This window comes from Heliangelus exortis, chromosome 9, assembly GCF_036169615.1.
Source record: "Heliangelus exortis chromosome 9, bHelExo1.hap1, whole genome shotgun sequence".
Taxonomy (NCBI): domain Eukaryota; kingdom Metazoa; phylum Chordata; class Aves; order Apodiformes; family Trochilidae; genus Heliangelus; species Heliangelus exortis.
This window is the reverse complement of record NC_092430.1, coordinates 9,331,391-9,350,015: the sequence shown is the minus strand read 5'-3', so window position 1 is coordinate 9,350,015 and position 18,625 is coordinate 9,331,391. Positions and strand designations below refer to the sequence as shown.

At 44.8% G+C, this 18,625-nt stretch overlaps 1 protein-coding gene across 2 annotated transcripts in view; it reads right to left on the bottom strand.

Annotated features, from left to right (window-relative positions):
* VPS8 (VPS8 subunit of CORVET complex) overlaps window positions 1-18,625 on the bottom strand; it is a 75,947-nt gene that overhangs the window by 21,894 nt on the left and 35,428 nt on the right. For both annotated transcript variants that reach the window (XM_071751992.1, XM_071751993.1), the window contains exons 28-39: window positions 17,339-17,458; window positions 16,194-16,250; window positions 14,223-14,305; window positions 12,810-12,894; window positions 11,752-11,850; window positions 8,754-8,843; window positions 8,272-8,318; window positions 4,146-4,287; window positions 3,534-3,623; window positions 3,064-3,121; window positions 2,244-2,347; window positions 915-993 (exon numbers count right to left, since the gene is read on the bottom strand). In XM_071751992.1, the coding sequence (XP_071608093.1) occupies window positions 915-993; window positions 2,244-2,347; window positions 3,064-3,121; window positions 3,534-3,623; window positions 4,146-4,287; window positions 8,272-8,318; window positions 8,754-8,843; window positions 11,752-11,850; window positions 12,810-12,894; window positions 14,223-14,305; window positions 16,194-16,250; window positions 17,339-17,458 (1,054 nt within the window). The remainder of the gene's footprint in view (window positions 1-914; window positions 994-2,243; window positions 2,348-3,063; window positions 3,122-3,533; window positions 3,624-4,145; window positions 4,288-8,271; window positions 8,319-8,753; window positions 8,844-11,751; window positions 11,851-12,809; window positions 12,895-14,222; window positions 14,306-16,193; window positions 16,251-17,338; window positions 17,459-18,625) is intronic.

Here is an 18,625-nt window from a genome sequence, read left to right as displayed (position 1 = left end):
TAGTTAGAGCCATTTGGGAAGTACATTAGGAATGAAAACAAAATAGTTCTGCAGGATCCAAGTGTATTGACCTCTCACCATTCCTGGTATCACTTCAGATGACTTTTTTTCTGCAGGCATTAGCTCCCAAAAATGTATAATCTAAGGGACATTCTGGATTTAGAGGCAAAGATAAGCTAAGGGAAGGGGGATGATTTTTATTTTTGGGTTACTGATCCCTGCAAGACTCCCAGGAGTCCAGATATAGCTGATGGTCACTAGAAAGAATCAAACAGAAGACAGACAGCATGGTAACCACACCTGTAACATGCTGTGATTCTTAGCCATGCACAACCACTATCACTGTGGACCAAAAGACATTATTCTGTTGCTAGACCACATTAGCTAAGCCCTTTTCTAACTCATCTGAAGCCTCCCAGAGAGGGAAGCATTTCAAGATGTGCTGCTGACACCCACACCATGTTCAGGGCACTAGAACCAGAGCAGAGAATTTAACTGGTGCATTCAAATTCTGCTGATTTTATACACAGCAGACAGGTGTAGGCATAAGGCTGGGCAGGGAAGATGACAGTGGAAAATGTCTGAAGTTCCCAAAGTGCAGACTGCAACGTACTTAGAGCCTGGAAAGCCTTTGTCCATCCTGTGCACCTTGGCTTTTTCAAGGAGACCATCCCCAAAAGATCCAGCTTATTAGCAGAGGCTACAGGGGGGAGCCTCTTCCACTCAGGATTAAAAAACTAAAGTATCAGACTGACAACTGCCGTCTACCACCTGAGCTCAGCCTCCAGCCACTGCAGGAGCAGAAAACCTAGGGACTGAGTAACAAAACTGCTTTTCTTCTATTCATTCAGTAGAGAAGGAGACAGCATGCAAATTTTGATTAATGTTTAGGGTCATAAAAGCCAAAAACTTACATTCAGAGTATGGACACTGTGAAGAACCAGATAATTTCTGTGGGGACATCATAGCCTCCAGCAGGGGAAACCAGAGGGCCTGAAGTAATCAGATGTGAGGAAAAAAAACAGTAAGAACATGACAGTACTAAAACTGAACTGTTACTAATGTCAGAGTGCACTCCCAAAGACTTGTTTCCACATTCTGAAGAACAGAACAACATTTCTCAGGACTGCAGTGGAACAGAACCCAAACATGTCAAAATAAGTTCAGAACAAAGCATTTAAGGATCTGCTTTCAGTTGATGTTTCTCATGTCTTACACCAAGACACTATTTGATTGGGCTCTGGCTGCAGTAGACCTTGGGGTCCTGTTGCTCCCCCTTCTCCATCCTCATCTGTTTCTTTACTGGAATTGGGGACTGCCCTTGTAACCAGTAGCACAGTAAACAGATCCCAACTGGAAAGGGGCATCTAAACTCTTCAGGCATTGACAGGAGTTGTGGAAAATTGCATAATATTGTACTGGGGAAGCTGGTTCTTCATTTGATGACCACAGTCACCACAGTCTGCAATGACACACAGCAGCTACCTATAAAATAAAAACCATACCAGTACAATAAATTCATCTGTGAGAAGATCCCCAGCAGGGCACCTCATACACAAGGCAGTGCTGGGAATAAATTACAGACTTCCTGAGTGCCAGACATGCTGCTTTCTTCCGACAGAAGAACAACAGTCTCTGTTTTGAGTTCAGCTACATAAATTATGCATAATCTTAGCAGTAAAGATGCCCTCTACGTCACTGTCACTGGCAAAATGGAAATGCAACCTCAGGACAAGGAGAAAGGCAAACCCCAGGCTCTCTGCTCAAGCAAGCTGCCCTGGCTCCAGCCCTCAAGGAGGCTGGAGGGCTCTCCAGCAAAGGGGCTGACATTAAATTCAGGATTTGTGAGAGGTATTCAGAACAGTGAGACTCTGCAGGCACAGTGATGGCAACATCAACTTTGTGCCACCACAAAGGTGGCTGAAACCTTACCATGCCTTCTGTAGTGACATTCAAGCCAAACTTTGAACTGAAAAAAAAAAAGGGGGGAAAAAAGGGGTTGTCTCCTCTGTTTCTCCACTGCTGATACACACTTTGGTTTGGGCTTCACCCTTACAAGTGGGGATTTCTGTCTTGTGGTTCTAAAACCTGAACCACTGTAAGAAGGTGGCAGAGGAAAGCTATGATGCTTGAGACACATCACTCAACAGATGGGGAAAGGAAGCAGCACGAGAAGAGAAAGTTTCAGGAGATGCAGAGGCCTTTGTTGATTTTAGTGACACTTTATTTTTTTATTACCTTACCTCTCGCTGTTGCTGGTCTAAATTGTGTGAATTTCTCTGGCATAGGGCAATTGTTTTCATCAAGGTGTCTTCAATGTCTTCTAGCAAGGGGAGTTCAGCTGAGCCTAAGTTGGGTTTTTTTTAGGGGGAGGGAAACAAATTGCAATTATACAAACTATTAGATATGGCAAGTCCCACCCATTCTATAAAATAAAATCATGCTGCTCATCTAAAGTCTGGAGCAATGAAATTATAGAGACAAGTCTTGATTCTCAGCCCTTTTCCTGAATGACACAATAAACTCTGCAGATAAAGCATTCCACATAATTAAGGAAGATCTTAGCTGTGGTTTAGGATACAATTAAGTAACAAATACAGGGACTGCATTTAATTAGATGCCCATGAATCCCTGGGCTAGTGAACAGTTCACCTATGCTTACACTCCTTTTTTCATAGGCAGAACATTCTCACTTCTCTAAGGAGGGAGAAAAGCTTCAGAAAAGCTACTTCCAGGTGCCTCTCATCACTGTTCTACAGAATGCTAAAGCTCAGTATTGAGTCTAAATGGATTCCAACACCAGGAATGTGTTTGCTAAGCCTGCACCAGTCACAGTCCAAAAAGCCAGCAGGGTAGCTGACCACACACACAGCCACCCAGCACAGCTTCTTCTACATCTCTGGCAAGATCAGAGTAACAAACTGAGGAAATGTCATCAGAAAACTCCCACAGTCGTGTGAATATAAATGAAAAATACCAAGACACCTGCAATAGGATCTCATGATGCCAGGTGTCGGGATGTGCACACATTTTTGTATTTATCTAATAGAAAATGGAATTTACCTTGGTAACTCTTACTTGCATCATCTTGTGTAAGCATCAGCAACTTGCTCTGCAATCGCTGAAACAGAAAGAGAACTCAGAAGAGTAAACTTGTTGCAGAAGCATTTTTAGGTTACAAAGGTGCCCCCTCATCCCCAGTGTGACTAAGGTAGCATAAATGTCCTTCCAAATATGGAAAGGAAAATAGGAGAAAGATCATTTTTTATTTAAAAAAAAAAAAACAAACAAATTTGAGCATCTACTAGCTACAAGATGTCTGAAGACAGTTGGAAAAATATCCTGATCTACTGAGAATGCAGACAACACAACATATTGTTGTTTGACAGAAGGCAAATGCTTCCCTGGATTTGAGTGGGAAACAAGTTAAAAAAGCAATGGTAGTATCAAACCTCAAGTCAGGTCCCTCATGCTGACATCCTGCCATGCTGGCATGGCAAAAATACCACATTCAGGGCTTCAGTGTACTGTACCTCAAGCATAACCAAAAAGGCACCATGGATATCTCCTTTCTTCTCCAGTAAATATGAAGAAGCTTCATGGAGCTGATGTTTCTGGGTTATCTGAGTTAAAAGGAAAAAGAAAAACAAAGAAAAAAAAAGGTAAACGTCTGTCTTAAGAAATCTGGTGTTTGTTTACTCCACAACACAATGACAACCTGATGGTAAGAAAGCATCCTGTTCCCTGAAATAGCTGAAGGAAGAGTCACTTCCCCAGTGCTGCTCAAACCTTGGCAGCTGCTTTCCCAAACCCCCCAGAGTCACCATTTCATACACCTCCAAGGCATGAATCAACATGAACGCAGACAGTCTCTACTCTGCAGTTACTCAGCAGCCTCAGAGCACTAAAGGCTTTTTTTTTATTAGCCCTGAGACTAAACTCTGAAGCAGTATATTAAATACAGCTGACCATGCTGCAGGAGAGCAGTTCAGCAGCTCGAGGGGACAAACAGTGTTAGACACAGATTGGAAGCATCCTGGAACTAATCCCCAACCTAAGCTAAAGTAATTTTCCAGTACTTTAAGGAGGTCAGAGCTGATCTGAATGCTTCCCCCAGCCCCTGTCCTCATATACTCCTTTCCTACCTGGATGGTTTCTTCCAGTCTGCAGTATTCCAGAACTTTAAGAGTCTCCAAAACCTGGTCTGGGCTGTATTGACAAAGCAGCTCAATGAACTGCTCAGTGATGCAGGGTGGTAAGTGTATCAGGTCTTGGTTAATGCCTTCTCTGCAAAAAAAGAAGTCACAGGAGACACATGTCAATTTCTGGTCCAGAAGTCTGGCTGGAAAGGAGAATTTTTTATTCAATTGGGTGTTATCTTTTACCCTTAGAACAGTAGTAAAATAAAAAAAAACTGGTTTTAAGAGAAAATTCAGGATGTTTTTACTAGTTACTGGTGCTGAAGGTCTGTTAGGAGGCATTTCATTTGCTCCACAACATATTCTTCCTTTATCACATTTTAATCTGCTAGGATATGATCTCTTTTATCTGTCTCCTCAACTGGGAACTCGTGCTTCTTTTAGGGAAACAATCCCATTTTTATTTAGTTCCTTTTCTCAGGCAGAACAAAACTGGTGACTTTGGTTTTGCTCCTGCAGAGGCAACAACTCTGTGCACTTTATGGTAGAGCAGATGGCCAAGTGTGAGCTTTGGAGCCAGACCCTGCTCCAGCCTGGATCCTTGGCTCAAGGCTTTGCTGAACCACATTTGGCTGAAACCATGATGGCTGAAAGCCATCATCTGCCTCACCTCCCAGCACAGGATCTGCTCCACAGCCTCTGCTCTCCTTCCTGCCCTGCTACCAAACTGACATCTTCCAGTTTATAACAAGTCAGCACCCAGCAGTGCAGCCCCAGCACTCTTCTGGGCAGGCAATGCTGCTGCCTGGACTCAGCCCTTCAGGAGGCCAAACCAGGGCTTCCCTTCTGATTCCAGCCCAGGTAGCTCCCTGCAGGTGAAGCCCAGAGTACAATTAAACTCATTTATTAAAGGTTTCCCTGCAAAAAGGATTTAATCCTCCAATCCCTTCCCAGCAGCAGCTGCTGACACTGCAGCGATTGATGCAGTGCCCAGCTTCTGACCCTTGGCTTTTTGTGAAGGAAGCTCCTGATGTGGGGGGAAAAAAAACCCAGGGAACAGGACTGCAGGCAGTGCCCACGACTGTCCCTGTGTCCTGGCTGTTCTCTACTGATCTTTCTAATTCAAACAGCAACATGAAGCAAGAGATTTCACAGAGTTAAGCTGGGAAGGAAGATACTGTCCAGAGACAGCTACAGAACAGGAGTTCACCCCCACTAGAGGGTGAGATTTCAGGTGGCAGTTCTAGGATTGATGCATCATGCAGAGAAACAGCAGAAGTTTATCTTGTCTAAGCAACAGGGCTCCTAAACCTGCTTGGAAGCTCCTGCTAGGCAAGAAAATAAATCAAGGTCTGGATTTAGTTGTTACCTTTCTGAACAGAAATTCCCAATCAGGAGAACAGGTTGATATGCAAACCCTACAGCCATAGGGTGGAAAAGGTCCAACACAATCACAGTCTGATCTTATACTTCCAGGAGCTACAACAACAGGATTATCAGCCTCCAAGAAAAGCCCATGAAAAGACTGTGCCACTAGCAAGCCCAAAGCAGCTCACAGTGATGACAATGTCAGCCACTCGATTTTAAAGGATATTTGCCCAGAAAGGAAAACCTCACACTGGTACTGTTCAAGTGACCCAAAACATTGTACACAGTTGTACAAAAATCCAAACTACTGGGTTTTGACACCAAATACAGAACAGACTGATGAAGAATGAAACACAGACCCTGAATTCTGGCCTCCAGCAGTCACTACCCCCTGCTCCCACCAAACACCCCCCCTACAAACTGCCCCAACACCCCTAAGGGACTGAGTGTGTTCTACTGAAAACAGCCCTGGCACCAAGCAGTCATGGCTTCATGAGCAAAGTGATCTTTTCCTTTCCTATTTCACTTAAGAAATGCACAGCAAAGAGAATGGGAAAAAAAACAAAAAAAAAAGGGCTTTCATAATATTAAATAAACTAAGCACCAGTCTTGAGACTTGCAGGTCCTGCTCAGCTCAGAGTGATTTATGTTCATTTTCAATATAACAGTGCCAAACACTGCCCCCCTGCTGTACTCTTCATGCTCTTTCCCAAATGGAAGAGTTAATGCCTGGTTTCTCTCAAAACCTGGCAGGAGTGAGCCTTGCAAATGTCACAGGTAGCAAGAAGAGCCCATTAGAACAGAACCTGAACCACCCAGAACACCAGCTTGCTAAATAAGTTAATATTGGTATAACACATAAAGACATTCAGAAAACAGACAGGCTTCACTGAGCTGGGGTTTCTTTGAGGACAAAAAAAAAAAATAAATGGAAAATGGAAATGTAGCAAAGGCTGTGATTAACGAGCTGAGCAACACACACTACATTCCCCCTTTTCTGTGACTGCTTGAAAGATACAAACATATGGACATTTGGTTTTAATTTCCCCAGGCTATTTCTCCTAACTCTGTTTCCTCCCTTCCCCCTTCTTTAAAATAAAGCTCTAGCTAAATTAAATGGACCAAATTAATCCCTAATGCAATTCCACCAACTAGGATAGTTATACTGGCACGATGAGCCTTGCCCCCCCTACAATCAAGCAATCATTTTTATTTAAGCTCATTTACTGCTCTAAGAGTCTTTATTTTAATAAGAATTTTGCTGTTAAAAAAAAAAGCATATGAACATTTAGGTTGACTGAAGGGAGGCTTATGTTTTCAGAAGGACCTAATCACTGTTTATATTATATATAGATATACTACAAAGTACAAATAGATTGGGTCCTGCACAGCAAGATTTCTCCCTCCTTCCCTACCCCTCTCCTCAGGATTCAGATCAGCTCATTCCAGTCGGTCTGAGAAGCAACCTCAGAGCATTGAGAACAGACCACAGCTCCTGGGGTGTTTTTTCTTTTAAAAAAAAGTGTCCCTGCAGCAACCTAGGAACTTCTACAGAACTCTTGTTACTGACAGCACAGTTTAACAACAACAACAGGTTAAACCCTTGGCTTCCAGACCTTCTGCCACAGATGAATCCAAGGTATTTTGCAGCATTTTGTTCATTTTCCTGTGTAACTATTCTGCTTCTCTTTTGCTTAGTGAGTGTTTTGACAACTACAGTCCAGTCAGGACATGGTTCATCTCCTCACTGAACATCAGCCTTGGAGGTAAAGGCTTTTTGGAAGATCAGCTACAGAAAGTTGCTTCCTCTTGCTGGTTTGAACCCATCAGGTGTTGCTTTTGATTAGAACTACAGGAGGAATGGTTGTATTCAGCTCTAATTCTGCTACAGCAAAGTTAGATATGTTTGTTACTCAGAGATTATGGAAGCCACTCAATGCATAAGATTAAAATCCAGGTTAATTACTACCTTTGTTGGGTCTCACTTGCTGCCACTGATACCACATCAGAACCAAAGTCCTACTTAGCATCTCGTTAGGTATCACTTAAAAAAAAAAATCAATTAACTAAATAATCTAATTTCTCTCCTATAAAATGCAACCAAGATATTTTCTTGGCAAAATTCTGATTTTGAATTCTAAGAAGGTGCAGAAGTTAACACCTTCCATACAAAGTTGTAAACTCAGGAAATAACAAAACATTTTTCTTTTTTATTATTTACATCCTAACAAAATCCACATTCCAGGTCCTGACTTCCAAAGCATGCTTTATATTCCACTTCACTGGCATTTGAATTTAGATAATATTACCCTTTCCTACTACTTCTCCTCTTGATAAAAGCACAAGTAATTTGTAGTTAATTGAAAGAACAAGATCTCTCCTTTGATTGCATTACCAACTGCTTGAAGGCAACTGGAGCTGTGCATCTATAAATGTCTTACAAAATGAATAAACAAAATCAAGGTCTTGTAACATTTGAAACTAAATCAACAGAAAGAGAACACTCAGTGCTGAAATACTGAAAGAACAGAAGCAGATGGAGGAAGCCAAGTAGTTAAAGAGAAGTCTGAGGTGAGAAATGGCAGCAGTTCTGCAATAAGAGAGAAATTTAAAAGGGCAATAGTCAAAAATGCTTCTCTGCTGATGTTAAACTTGGGCACCTTGGCCAAGCAATCAAATCAGTGAGTTGAGAACAGCCCCAGGATAACCATGTCACTGCCTTCTCAAAGAAGCTACTGCCATGCCCAGAGTCCCACCAGCATACCTTGGATCAAGGAGACTCCTCAGGAACTGGAAGAGTAAGAACTGGTCCTGTACAACAGGAAGAGACAGGTATTAGTGTTTCGAATAATGCAATTCCTGAGCTATATCCATTGAAAAAAACAGAGCTCAGAGCTGGTGCCTGCTGAAGAAGTTGGTTTAGGCATTTGCCTGGTGTAAACACCCAGAGGACACGTTGGCTGCTGACAGCTCTGTCTGACCTGGGACTCCAGGGACACCCCTCTGAACATCCAGACTGAAAACTGCATTCTCAAGTGACACAGCCAGCAGAGATGGTCCATCTGAATGGCCAGTACTCTAGCAACAGCCCAAATTATTTAAATCCAACAATTCCTGGAGCTGAGGAGCTAGCAGGCTGCTTTCTCTTCTGTTTCTGACCCAGTGACAATTTACCACCAACTCCTGGCAACCTGACACGAGTGGACACTGCAGAAGCACCAACCCCAGTCCAGTTGGACATTTCACCTGAAGGTTTGTGAGGATGCTCTGGATCTGCTCCCCGAAGTGGATGGCCACCAAGTCAGCTGCTTTACACGGGCTCAGCAACAGCAGCTCCTTTGGAGGGCAAAACACAACAGAAATGATGTGGTTTTTTGCTTCATTGCAGAGGCTATATAATTATGCAGTATCACCACGTAACTCTTTGCCTAGATGAAAGCCTGTAAAACAATTAATCCCATCACGAAAAAGGAATCTTGAACAAGAAGGAAGGGTAGCTTGGTTTTTTGGAAAGGCAGTGCTTTTACTACACAACAGGCCCTGTAAGGATGCAAAACTCTTCACACCAAGGAGCCCACATGTCAGTCTAAGGAGAGGAAATCATTCATCATGTTTGGTGGCCTTTTACCCCCAGCCAACAAGACTAAAGAGGAAACAAAGCCCTCAATGGACCCTAGGAAGCTTCTCAACCAATGGGAACAGTGTTAACTGGCTTGAACTGAACCAAACCAGAGGTTTAAAAGTAGTTTAAACCTAAGGTTTCCTGGAACTGTTGACTGCAACCAAGATCTGCCCAGACATAAAAAAAGACAATTTTTTTGTAATTAAAGGAAAAAAACAAAATAATAGCCTGTGGGTTTGCCTCCAGTCCAGCTTGATCTAAGAGGCTTCACATCACAGAAGTTTACACAATCCTGAACATGAAGTTTTTCATCTCAGTGCTTCCAAATAATGAAAAGCAACTGCTTCAAACCTACACTGGGTACCTGGTAACTTTTCCGAAAGCTCCTGCTAAGCCAACAGAGAAGAAAACATTGCTTTACTAAGTGAAAATAACTGTCAGAGTGGTAAAGAAAGAAAAAAACAATCTGAAAATATTATTTAGCACTAGTTTGGTCTCCAAACAAATGTAGCAGCCACCAAATCCACACTGGCAAGAGTGAGATGGCCCAGCCTCCCTGTAACTGCCCATAGCCCTTGGATCAGTGTGAACCCTCACAGCCCAGGCAACATGTTTTGGGCTTGGGTTTTCATCCTCTGCCAGGTTCAACCAATTTGTAAGCATGGTACTTCTTGGGCAGACAACCCTTGAGAAGAGAATACTGACACCAGGGTCCTGAGAACGGGACTGCCACAAGCAGCACCATGACTGAAGAGAAGCTGCAGGCTTTATTTGCAAGGAAAACATCAAGGAACAAGATCTAGGTGGGAGGATGGAGAAAAGAAGTGGCACTGATCACAAATCCCACATGCAATCACCAGGGAAGAACTACTAACAGAAAAGCCTCTCTGGACACTGACAGTTTCACCTGAAGAACCTGGTTTGCTACTTTCATACCTCAGGAGGTGAAAGAACAGATGCTCATAGACCTGAAATCACAGCACCCCTCCAGCAAAATATTATTTACTATTTTAGAGTCTTCTAAATGTCTGTGAGCAGGATTAATACATTGGAAAAGAAGAGCAGCCCAAAGAAGCCAAGAAGCTGCTAAGGCACATGAAATGGCACAGACTCTTCACCAGTCCTGGGAAGATGCCCAAAGTAAAGAAGGTGTCACCAAAAGATCTTAGTGACAGCACCTGAGAAAGGTGACCTCCAGAAGTGACCATCTGCCCAGCAGCTTTTTGGAGGAAGCTGCAAAAAGTGTAGGTAAAAGCAGGTGGCTGTCATCTGCAAGGCTGGTGGAACAATGCCAGAAACCCTGGTTTAAAGGACAGCCATGGACAAATATTTTCTGTTGTTTGCCAACTTCAGAAAAATACACAGCTCAGACAAGCTGGGCACTGGGCACTTCTGACACTGAGCAATACTCCAAAACTGGCTTCAGGTGGAGAAAACAAAGCCAAACAACTCAGGTGTGAAAAGCTGGTAGTCAGCCTACAAGAAGTTATACAAAACCAACGCAACACGGTAAGAAACATCAGGAAGGGCAACCCAGGACAGTTCTTATTTGTTCTGAGACACCCAGAGCAATTGCAAAGGCCTCAGGCTGCAGAGACCCAGCCAGGAGACTGACCTGTGATGGACCAGAGAGGAAATGTGGCTTACAGAGGGCAGCTGGTTTGCCTGTAATGCTGAACAATATGTGGACACCAACACGAGCAGAGACAAGGGATGCAGAAGAAGGAAGCAGGCACAAGGGAGCTGCACAGTAACTTCCTCAGTTTTGCTCAGCATGGAACCAGTTGCTCTGCTGAGGCAGGAATGAGCCAGGGCTGTTCATCCCCAGCACACCAATCCCACCAATTCCCACAGGCTCTGAAAGTGCATCTGGATGGTGGGTGTGAGCTGCTTATCATACAGCTGGATCCACAGCAGCTCTTTGTTTTCTTTTGACTCATTTTCCCTCTTGGTCCATTTTCTTGTTAGTCACACACTACTCACATATGTTGGTGGATACTTTACAGTACTTGGTGTCTTTCAAATGTACCAAATTTTTTTTTTTTTTGTCCTCAAAAAAGTACAGGGTACAGATCTCTGTGGCCATTTGGTCTGGGCAAGTGCATGACTGCTTGTTTTGATATCTCCAGATGACCCCAGAGGGGACCAACACCACCTTACAGAACAGAGATAGTCTGGATTCTCCAGGAGATGCACTTACAATGATGTATGAGACCACTAAACTCTTAAGACCACTCTACAACTATGTGAAAAGAGGTTGTAAAGAGGTGAGGGGATCAATAAAATTGCAAGTGGTAGGACAGGAGGTAATGGCCTCAAGTTGCACCAGGGGAGGTTTAGTCTGGATTTCAGAAGAATTTCTTTACCCAGAGGTTGAAGTCACCATCCCTGGAGGGATTAAAGAGTTGTGTAGACATAATGCTTTAGGGATACAGCTGAATTAAGCTCTTGTCAGTGTTAGGTCAATGGTTGGACTGGATGATCTTGAAGGTCTTTTCCACCCAAGGTAATTCTGTAAGCCTCAAAGTCAGTTTCCTCAGACTGGGGCACTTCTGTTTACAGAGCAGCACCCAGCAGACCCAAGAGGAGGCAGCAGTACCCCAGGTTCAGGACACACCATACCTCTATATGTTCCAAAGCTTTCTGCCACACCAACTGTTTTTCTTCAGCACTGTAGCCAGGCATGGAGAGGATGTTGTGAATGTAGTTGAAAACTTCTTCCTGGAAGACATAAAGCCATGAAATGGTGTGGTACGTTCCGCAGTGTGGATTGTGTTAAGGGAGAGCATTTCAAACAGTCTTAGGGTGACTTCAGGGCTCATCCTCTCTTAGCAAGTCAGGATAAGTTATCTGCAGGCAAGATTTTATTAGCCCTAAACAGTTCCTGAAGAATTGCCAGGAAAAAAAAGCCAAGAGGAAAAGAACTGATGCTAATGTGTTAAGCACTGAGGTCAAAGAGAATTGTTCTTCAACTATTAGAAATGCCCCTCTCTTGCTCACAGAGACAAAGGACATCTCTCCTTAGATAGAAGCATAGGCAGAGAGAGGGAAGGCCAGTTTGCCCAGCATATTCCTGAATTCCTCTAACATTGGCCTCTCTCCCAGCTTCTCCTGCACTGTCCTCAGCTCAGATGCTCTCCTGTACCTTATTTTTGACCATCTCACTATCCTCAGCTGTCTCTTCTGTTTCCTTCAACCACATGACTTGCAGCATAGTGGAGCTGGTGAGGTCAAATTTGCCAGACTCTCCTTCCAACTTGTGGTGGTAGTAGGGTGGTAGTAGGGAAGTGAATGGAACTTATGCACATGCAGAGTTAATTGCAAAGAGATAATAAGGGCAAAGACACTCTGCCCAGAGGCAGAAAAGAGGGTTGGTGTTGTCTGAGTTGAAAAAGGAACCAAAAATAGGGTGGAGTCAAGCTAATGGTTAGGCTAACTTGATGGTCTTTTCCAACAAAAATGATTCTATGACTTGAACTTGAAACAAGAAACAAAAAAACTCTGAGATTTTAAAAGATAAGTCATCTGCAACATAAAAAGTCTTGACTACAAGGAAAATCAACTGTAAAGGAAGACACTTTTAAAGACAGAAAGCTACAGGGCTGCTGTGCCTGGGGCACACTATCGCCAGCAGGAGGGAGTGCCCTGCCCAGAAGAAAGGCCAGAAGCACCCAACTTACCTTCCTCACTGGATCTCGCAGGTAACAGCCAATGATTTTGTCATAGCGAAGCTCTCGTTCATACATGAACTCACAGATCTGGTAACTGAAATGAGAAACACTCCCCAGGTCAGGGAAACCACACTCAGCTCACTCAGCAGAGCAGCTGAGTGGAGGTAGCTCAGGCCCAGCAGAGTTTGGCAGCACTCAAAAGATAATAGGTGGTTTTACAAAAAGCTTTTGGAAGGGTCACATATTAAAATCAGAGCTCTCGGCACACAGGTTGGGTGGCTCCAGGTGGCACTTGGAAATTTGGTATCAGCCACAACACTCCTCTTTGGGGAGGTTACCATCCAGAAGAGAAAGCAGGAGTTACCAAGGTGAGAGGCAAGGAACAGAGGACAAAAAATCTTCAAGAAATCAGGTTGCACTGGTTCTGCTGTTCATACATCATCTTCCATATTTCCACAACACACTCAGCTCTGAACTAAACCACAACAGTAACTCAAAGGAATCTGCTGAACATGACTCAGTAATGTGGTATGACACAGCTTCCTACCTTCAAATTTGAAGAAACACCTTGAATAGTGTGAGACTTTACATAAAAAGATGTAACTGAGGCAAAAACTGATGAAAAGTAACATTACACTAAGGGTCTTTTAGCTCTGATGGAAGTGGCTAACCTGCTGGTTTGGCAGCTCTGAAGCAATGAGATAAAGTTCCTTTAATCAGTCTGAAAAATTAGGTTGAGAAACTCCTTGTTGCTCACAAGAGGAAAAGAGGCATAGCACACACCACTGCACTTCTATCCCTCTGGTCCTTTATGGTGGATTAATTCACATAACATCCACATTCAAGACTTCGATAATGATGGCCTCTGACTCTGTTCAGACATGGCAGACTCTTTCTGGAAGTGTCAAGCATCTGAAGGAGATAATAGAAATTTTCAGCCTTTCCAGACACTGTTTGTCTCTACAATTTTAAAATGAGTGCCATGGGGGTGGCTCCAGACCCCTTCATGCTCTTAAATCCACCTGTGGGTCTCACCCCAAGGAGTCATCTCCATCTGTCAGTGGCAGAGCATTCAAACACAAAACTATACCTCTGAACACAGCCTGGCTTCTGGGATAGGATGTGCTGCCAAAACACATCAAGCACCACAGGGCTCCATCCTGAAGTGTTCCCATAGCTCTAACCCCCCCTCTTATGTTTTCTGTAAGAATCTTTTGGTTTTCTGTAGGAACAGCCAATAAAGAAAAGACAACCTGGGACTAAGTCTGAACATATTAAACAATGCACACAAGTAGGGTTGAACACACAGGGAAAACAATCCCAAACACAGCTGTAAAGTAGGAACAAGAAATACGGGGAAACAAAGAAACATTTTGGAGGAGGCTTGAAGGCAGTATTTGCACATTGCAGAAGGGATCTTACAATTCTGCTTTTTCTGCCATTTGGATCAGCCGACTCTCTTCAAACTGTACAATCCCTCCTGCCTGGAGCAGTTCTAGCAGGACCTGCAGAGGGAAGGAGAGTTATTAGTAAATTCTCCACGGGTCAGCAATGTGCCCTTGTGGCCAAGAGGGCCAATGGTGTCCCAGGGTGCATCAGGAAAAGTGTGTCCAGCAGATCTGAGGAGGTTCTCCTCCCCCTCTACTCTGCCCTGGTGAGACCACATCTGGAATATTGGGTCCAGTTTCAGGTTCACCAATTCAAGACAGTCAGGGATCTACTGGAGAGAGTCCAACAGAGAGCTCTGAGGATGATGAAGGGACTTGAGCATCTCTCCTGTAAAGAAAGACTCAGAAAACTGTGTCAAGGGAGGGGATTCTTCCCCTCTACTTTGCCCACATGAGACCACACTCAGAGTACTGTGTCCAGCTCTGGAGTCCCCAACCAACAAGGAGGCCCTGGCTGAAGCAGCGAAGGTTGAGGGCAATCCTGGGTTCAGTGACCATGAGATGGTGGAGTTCAGGATCTTATGTGGTAGAAACAGGACGCTTAAGTAGAATCACAGCCCTGAACTTCAGAAAGGCCAACTTTGCCCCCTTTAAACAATTGCTGGGGAAATCATATGGGACAGAAGGTAAAGGGGCCCCAGATGGTTGGTTACCATTGAAGGACCACTTCTTCCAAGCTCAAGACTGATGCATCCCTATGGAAAAGAAATCAAGAAAGGGAACCTGGAGAGCAGTATGGTTGAACAGGGAACTGCTAGGCAAACTCAAATGGAAGAAGAGAACTGGGGGCATTAGAAAGGGTGTAGTTAGTAGGTCAAGAGAGGTTCTCCTCCCCCTCTACTCTGCCCTGGTGAGGCCACACCTGGAATATTGTGTCCAGTTCTGGGATCCTCTGTTCCAGAAGGACAGGGAACTGCTTGAGAGAGTCCAGCACAGTCACCAAGATGGTGAAGAGAGTGGAACATTTCCCTTATGAGGAAAGGCTGAGGGAGCTGGGGCTCTGCAGCTTGGAGAAGAGGAGACTGAGGGGTGACCTCATTAATGTTTATAAGTATGTAAGAGGTGAGTGCCAGGAGAATGGAGCCAAAGCTTTTCTCAGGGGTGACCAACAACAGGACAAGGAGCAATGGTTATAAACTGGAGCACAGGAGGTTCCGTGTAAATATCAGGAAGAATTTTTACATTGTGAGGCTGACAAAGCACTGGAAGAGACTGCCCAGGGGGGCTGTGGAGTCTCCTTCCCTGGAGACATTCAAAGCCACCTTCCTGTGTGACCTGCTGTAGGTGACCCTGCTCTGGCAGGGGGGTTGGACTCCAGGATCTTTTGAGGTCCCTTCCAACCCCTCACTTTCTATGATTCTATGATAAGGACACAGAGCTCCTGAATGTGCCTGAGCCACAAAAATGCTCAGAGAGCTGGAACACCTCCCTGTGAAGCCAGGCTGAGGGAGATGGGGTTGTTCAGCCTGGAGAAGAAGAGGCTGAAGGTGACCTTATAGCAGCTTTCTAATACCTGAAGGGGCTACAAGAAAGTGGGGTAGGGCATTTAACACGGGGGTGTAGTGAGAGGACAAAGGGAAATGATTTCAAACTTGAAGAGCAGAGATTTAGGTGGATATCAGAAGATTCTTTCTTGTGAGAGTGGTGAGCCCCTGGCCCAGGCTGCCCAGAGAAGCTGTGGCTGCCCCATCCCTGGCAGTGTCTCAGGTCAGGATGGATGGGGCTTGGAGCAACCTGGGCTGGTGGGAGGTGTCCCTGCCCATGCAGGGGGATTGGAACTGGATGAGTTTTAAGGTCCCTTCCAACCCAAACCCAAATGATTCTATGACTGTTTTAGCACACGACTTTCAGCCAGGACATGTTCCAAATGTGGCTGAACTCTGCTCTCCAGTCTGCTTCAAGTCCTACCAGGTGCTTCAAGCACCATTCCCTTGCACATCATTACCTGCTGCCTCTCTGAGTGACGGGAGTCATCATCTGGACTGCACAGAAATTCAAGGACCTGTGCAAGGGAGAGGAAGACAAGATGAGCTCAGGCTGGTTAGCACAGCTGTCAACAGAAACCCACCAACCATGCAGTGAGAAGCAGCAAATCTGGACACAACAGTGCAGTCTAAAGGTATGATTCATCTCTGAGGTGGCTCTCTACATGGGTCCTATAATTAAGGGAATGTACAGAGTCCTGGAGCAACCCACACCTGCCAAAAGACTCCAGGGTGGGGAACCTGTGACTCCACACTGTGGTCTAGAAACAAACACTGGAGAACCCGGGGAATCCAGAAGCACTCGGGGACCTCACGACCCCACAGCTGGAACCACTTCACAGACCCTTCCAACTGCTCTCCTGGACTGTGTCATCCCTCCAGGAAATAATGTATTTGATAAAATTTGCTCTATCTGCAATTACAGTGTTTATTCCAAATCCCTTGAACCTCCAAGGACTTCTTTGGTCCTAAATTATGACAATAAGGACATATATTTTTCCAACCAGTTCTTTATTGATGTTCATATGAGCAGTAAAGCCCAACTGCTGCAGCCAGTGAAATCACCTCCTTAGACCCAGGAATTTCTGGGACTCAAGCTGGGATCACAAGTTATCCTGTGCAAGCTTCAGGTATGCACTGGGGCACACCAACCTATTTCAAACAGCAGGGAAGGACAATGGCCACATGGACTAGAAATTACCAGCCACCTATACACACTCCAAAGCTTGCTCATGCCACCTTAGCTGACACTCCTGACCTTGGCATCTTCATAAAAGAGCCACCAAAATGCTCATTTGGGCTTAAAGATAAACAGTTTGGTTCCTGGCCTTATGGGCTTTCCCTCTCCTGACACACCAGTGACTGCAGCATTCTGCCATCCCATGGAGAAGAGCAGAAGTTCTTCCATCTCCCTAGGACCTGACCCCACTTCTCACACTGTTCTTCTCACATTCTCTGCTGCTTTGACACCACAATATGATGCTCCCTGGTTTTTAATGCACCAGTCCTCCCAGAATTGCTTCAGTCCACAGCACTAGCCATGCTTTCTGTGGTGTTGCACCCTGTAGGGAATTTTTTCCACCCCCTACACAAAGGAATAACTTACCTGGTCAAAAAGAGTCCTGTTGACAAACAGTGTGTTGTTGGGCTTGGCCAGCTGACGGGCCAGGAAGGTAAAGAGACAACCAACCTGTGAGGGGGTGAAGTCAGAGTTCTCTACCATGACCTGGGAAGCATTAGAGAGAAAAAGGAAAAATAAAACCAAAGGTGACTGATTCTGCAGCTGTGGTGAGAAACATATACAACCATCATGTCTCCTCCCACCCCAGTCTCCTGCTCTTAGTCCATCCTAAGGGTCAAAAAGGTAAGCCACCTCTGCCACATGCTCAAGGAGGGTACTCTTGCATTTCCCTGATTTTTGGGTGTGAAAGGGCTCCAAAACCAGGTTTACCCACACCTCTGTCATCTCTGCTGATCACTGAAGATGTACAGAGCTTCTGAGCAGAGTTGTTGTCACATAAGGAAAAAAGATCAAGTTAATAATTATAGGAGAAAAAATAAAATGTTTGAGTTTAAGCCCCAGGCACTCAGCACTTCAGTTGTGGTAAGCAGAAGGACTGATCAAATGACTAAGAAATGACTGTGGGTTTAGGGAAAAGCTTCTTTTCTCACATTAAATTAGCTGTTAGTCCATGAATACTTTGAGAAATTTGTGCCTGTGGTGACTTGACTTGAAATTACAGAAAAGTGGAATCTCAAAGAGTCACTACAAAAGGGATTTGAAACAGGAGAAGTGCTTGTTACCTGCCTGGCATATAAAAAATGTGATGTGTCCTGACTCAGTGTCTCATGCTTTAACAGTACTCCCAAACACTAAAGGAAAGCGGAATGCCCCTGTTTGGAGTAATCTTCCAAGAGCAGTGGGTTTAGCTCAGAGTTTAGCCCCCCCCTTTTCCCCTCCAAGAGCAGGGTTGAATTCTGCTGAGGTGGGCAGAGCCCATTTGCTCTGTAACCAGCTCCATCCAGCCCATGCTACAGGAATTCACCCCACTATAGCTCCAAAACCTTGCAGTAGTGTGCCACCTCCTGCTAAGAGCACAGCCAAAACCCACCATAGGGCCAACCACATCCTCACCAGCACCATCCTGCTCAGCCAGGCTCACACCATCAGCACTGTCTCACAGAATCCCACAATGTTCAGGGTTGGAAGGGACCTCTGGAAATCATCTAAGTCCAAGCCCCTTGCCAGGAGGAGCAGGATGGAGTGCAGGTGGGTTTGGAATGTCTCCAAAGACATCTCAGCCCCTCCAGTGCTGTGCTGGGGAGAAGGGCAGCCACCATGTCCTCTCCCCAGTGCCCTGGCTCTCATCTGTCAGCACTGACAGAGGCAGGG